Below are 1448 nucleotides of genomic sequence, written 5' to 3'. Positions count from 1 at the left end.
CACACACACACACACACACACACATATATATATATATATATATATATAGTCTAATTTAATAGGTGGCTGGCTACTGATCGATACACGTAAAGTGCAGGTCTTCTGTACTGAGCATCGATTTCGAGAAGTATACTCAACTGTGGTCGGACAATGATTGATTGTAAGATTAAGTGAATTAGGCCATATCGCTGCGCCTAATATCCTTTCGTGTGTGTGCGAGAGTACTCCGCTACAACAGTTGCTACAGGCTGTGCTACTCGATCTATCTACATATCAGGCCATATGCACAGGTATCGAAAGGTTCATCGGATTTCAGTTATGATTGCCCACCTGAGATTCGAGGTGTGACGCCGAACCAGAAACACTGCCACTCCAGGCTTCTCGAATACTACACCATGCTAAACTATGGCACAATTACTCACTCTCGTGCTGCTACCTCATGTTGACTATACTATAGCAACCCAAGCCAACTCACTAACAACTAATCATATGCGCCTCATCTGTACAAGCGCACAACGTTAACAGTATACACTTCCAAATTACGTATATCAAATGGTGTGTACTAGACGCCGATGTTCAATGTCAATAACCAAGTTCAAAATTTCAAATCATTCCTATTCATCTGCAGTATGTCTATCTCCACGAGTTATCGTAGCACTGTGATGTGTAGCCACAACTTACCGTAGAGATCCAAATATCTCATCGCCCTCTGGCCATTTCATACCTATTCTTTTTTGTATATAGTGTGGTGTCGCGTATTACATATATAGTGAGTCAAATAAAAATAAACACATAAAAGCTATTCGCACAAACGATATTTATTGCACGTTTTGTGATAATTTTTAATTTTTGATTGTTGTCATAGTGATAAATATTGGGGCAGTCAGACACTGTTTTCAAACACCCGTGATACATACAACATCATACACGTTTACACATACACAGACACAATGAACGGACTACCGGATTTTGACAGAAGCGCCGTTCCTCAGAGGAGGCCGAAAGAGAACAAGATGAAAGATGGAAAGGGCAACTACGAAAAGTTGAGGAATCTCAACCCCACGGACAAATGGCATAGCAGTCAGTTCAAAAGGCCCAAGAAACAGGTTAATATATTTGAGTGTCTGTCGTTGTAGAGTATTATCAGTACACATAATCTCAACCCCACGGACAAATGGCATAGCAGTCAGTTCAAAAGGCCCAAGAAACAGGTTGATATACTTGAGTGTCTGTCACTGTAGAGTATTATCAGTACACATACATATTGGAATAACAACATTTCCTATACTAAAGTTTCACTGGCATAGTAAAGTTGGTGTCGGTACAAGTTTGCTTCGAATCCGTGGCCAGGCGGTTAAATAGAGTCTCTACACGCACGCACAACACACACAAAAAATGAACTCACACACATGTACATACGCACACACACACACACACACACATATATA

General features: G+C 40.5%; 1 protein-coding gene across 1 annotated transcript; it reads left to right on the top strand.

The window, feature by feature from the left end:
• Positions 1–950: 950 nt before the first annotated feature.
• On the top strand, positions 951–1106 carry SARC_16106 (hypothetical protein; the record flags this gene model as incomplete). The annotated part of the gene is made up of 1 exon (XM_014289786.1): positions 951–1106. A coding segment is annotated over one exon (156 nt), but the record flags the coding sequence as incomplete, so codon positions are not given.
• Between the last annotated feature and the right edge of the window lie 342 nt (positions 1107–1448).

The sequence above is a fragment of the Sphaeroforma arctica genome (genome assembly GCF_001186125.1).
Source record: "Sphaeroforma arctica JP610 unplaced genomic scaffold supercont1.7350, whole genome shotgun sequence".
Classification (NCBI taxonomy): domain Eukaryota; class Ichthyosporea; order Ichthyophonida; genus Sphaeroforma; species Sphaeroforma arctica.
This window is presented reverse-complemented; position numbering and strand designations above follow the sequence as displayed.